At 39.3% G+C, this 1,942-nt stretch overlaps 1 protein-coding gene across 1 annotated transcript in view; it reads left to right on the top strand.

Moving 5' to 3' along the window:
• LOC106107788 (probable E3 ubiquitin-protein ligase HERC2) overlaps positions 1–1,812 on the top strand; it is a 20,680-nt gene extending 18,868 nt beyond the window's left edge. Inside the window, exons 30-35 of the mRNA XM_013288792.1 lie at positions 133–226; positions 300–451; positions 679–820; positions 1,133–1,258; positions 1,453–1,617; positions 1,691–1,812. Of these exons, the coding sequence (XP_013144246.1) occupies positions 133–226; positions 300–451; positions 679–820; positions 1,133–1,258; positions 1,453–1,617; positions 1,691–1,812 (801 nt within the window). The remainder of the gene's footprint in view (positions 1–132; positions 227–299; positions 452–678; positions 821–1,132; positions 1,259–1,452; positions 1,618–1,690) is intronic.
• The last annotated feature ends 130 nt before the right edge of the window (positions 1,813–1,942 follow it).

The following is a 1,942-nucleotide window of genomic DNA, read 5'->3' as shown; positions in this document are numbered from 1 at the left end:
TAAACTACTTTTTTGTGTTAATATCGCATGGACGAAGTCGCGGACAACAGCTAGTTTACGATAAATTGACTTTTGTAAAGTTATTAAGGTGGTATGTATGTCCAATCGCTCAAAATCTGTCTGGTTTTATAGATAACAAACGATTGGCATTGGTGGCCACACGCCAGCCAGGAACTCACTCAAAGCATCAAACCATCGCCAATTTCCCTCAATACTTGTCTTATAGGTAAATAAACTTTTTATATAACTTTAATATGTGTTATAAAAAACGGGTAATTTGATGTACTAAATTTAAATAGCCGGTGCACTGGGTGTGGTTGGTGGGTTGGAATGGCGAATCAGACTCGGTCAAAGAGTAAGCTTCGGATCTCCGCCGCGGTACGGTATCGTCACACAGTTGTCTCCCAGAGCAAAGGTCACTGTCATGCATGATGACAACACTGCAACCAAGGTAAAATTTATTCTTTACAAAATTTATACTAATTTAGAAAAGTAACGCCTATTTAAATGATAAATAGGTAATATGCACATGACGCCAAATTTGACAAAACTTTTTTACTATAAAAACATTAGTAGCCGATTTTAATCATTAAAAAGTGTCTCTTTAAAATTTTCCCTCGCAAAGTTCTAATACGCAACGCTATTGGTTATTGAATTATAAAGTTTTCCATGTTACAGGTGGAACTAACCGGTTTGTCGAGTGCGGAGAGCGAGCGCATGTCGCAGGCGCTAGGCGGCGGCGAAAGCGCGCTGCGCGTTTGCGCCGCTCTGCTCGGCGTCATGCCCAATGCGTGCCCCGTGCACACGCATCCCCTACCTGGTACAATCTCTATAAACACTTGACACTCTCTCACTCTGTTTCTCTTTTACTCTATGTATGGTTTACTCATTTTACGAACGCGACCACTTTTTAATCTTTGATTGTAGGTATTTCTTTCTAACACTACGAGAAAACACTTATTTGGTATCAAATACTGTTATAGAAGAACTTTTACAATAGGTTAGCTTCAACTTTTTATTGAAAAAAAAACATTTTATCTCCCATTGAAATGCTGACAACAGAGGATTAATACATAAACCAATGCGACAAAGTATGTTATACTTTTCCAGTTATAATTAAATATATTTACAGCTGACGTAGATGTATACGGCTTAAGAAGGCAACAAATGGAGCTCCTGATGTTGTGCGCTGTCAGAGGCCTGCTGTCCACTCGCACGAAGCTCAGAAAAGTTTTACTTCAACCTCCGGATAATGCAAGTAAGGAAATTTTCAATATTGACTAAGAGATAACAAAAGTGCCTTGAAATACAGTGAAAAATATAAAACGCATAGTTATTTGTAATCCTTTAAAAATGTTCTTAAATGAAGGAAAAATAATATTTTGCTAGAAATGTTTTATAAATAATTAATTTAATTGTAAAATAAATTTAATAAATTTTATGTGTTACCAGGTACAATGGAGCGGAGTGGCATGGGCGTGGGCACAGAGGGGACGTTGCTGCGGCGTCTGCTGGCACTGGCGGTGCGGCCGAGCCCGCTGGCGAGCGCGCACTCGCCGCGGGACCTCGCCAACGCCGCCGTCGCTTTGGTGCAACAGTTAGCAGCACACGTTGCCGGTATGTTCAATGAAGTTTTGTGAAGTTGTTTAGTAAATATTTGACATATATTTTATATGGTTTTGTTTACCAGGAGATGAAAAAGAAGTCGATTCCCCACCGGAAGCGCCAGTCGTGGCCAAAAGTAATGCTTTGCAGTTCTCAATGGGTCCATCAACTAGTACAGCAACATTATGTAAGTTCGATGATATTTGATTCGTAAGAATTAGTTTTTTTAAACATCTAAACAGCATTTATGTAATTTACCTTGATTTTAGCGAGGAAAGACCTGAACTCATGGGCGAATTCCTCTCAAGTGCAGCAAGTTATAGAAATGGGTTTCTCT

The sequence above is a fragment of the Papilio polytes genome, unplaced genomic scaffold (genome assembly GCF_000836215.1).
Source record: "Papilio polytes unplaced genomic scaffold, Ppol_1.0 DF821845.1, whole genome shotgun sequence".
NCBI classification, from domain to species: Eukaryota; Metazoa; Arthropoda; class Insecta; order Lepidoptera; family Papilionidae; genus Papilio; species Papilio polytes.
This window is presented reverse-complemented; position numbering and strand designations above follow the sequence as displayed.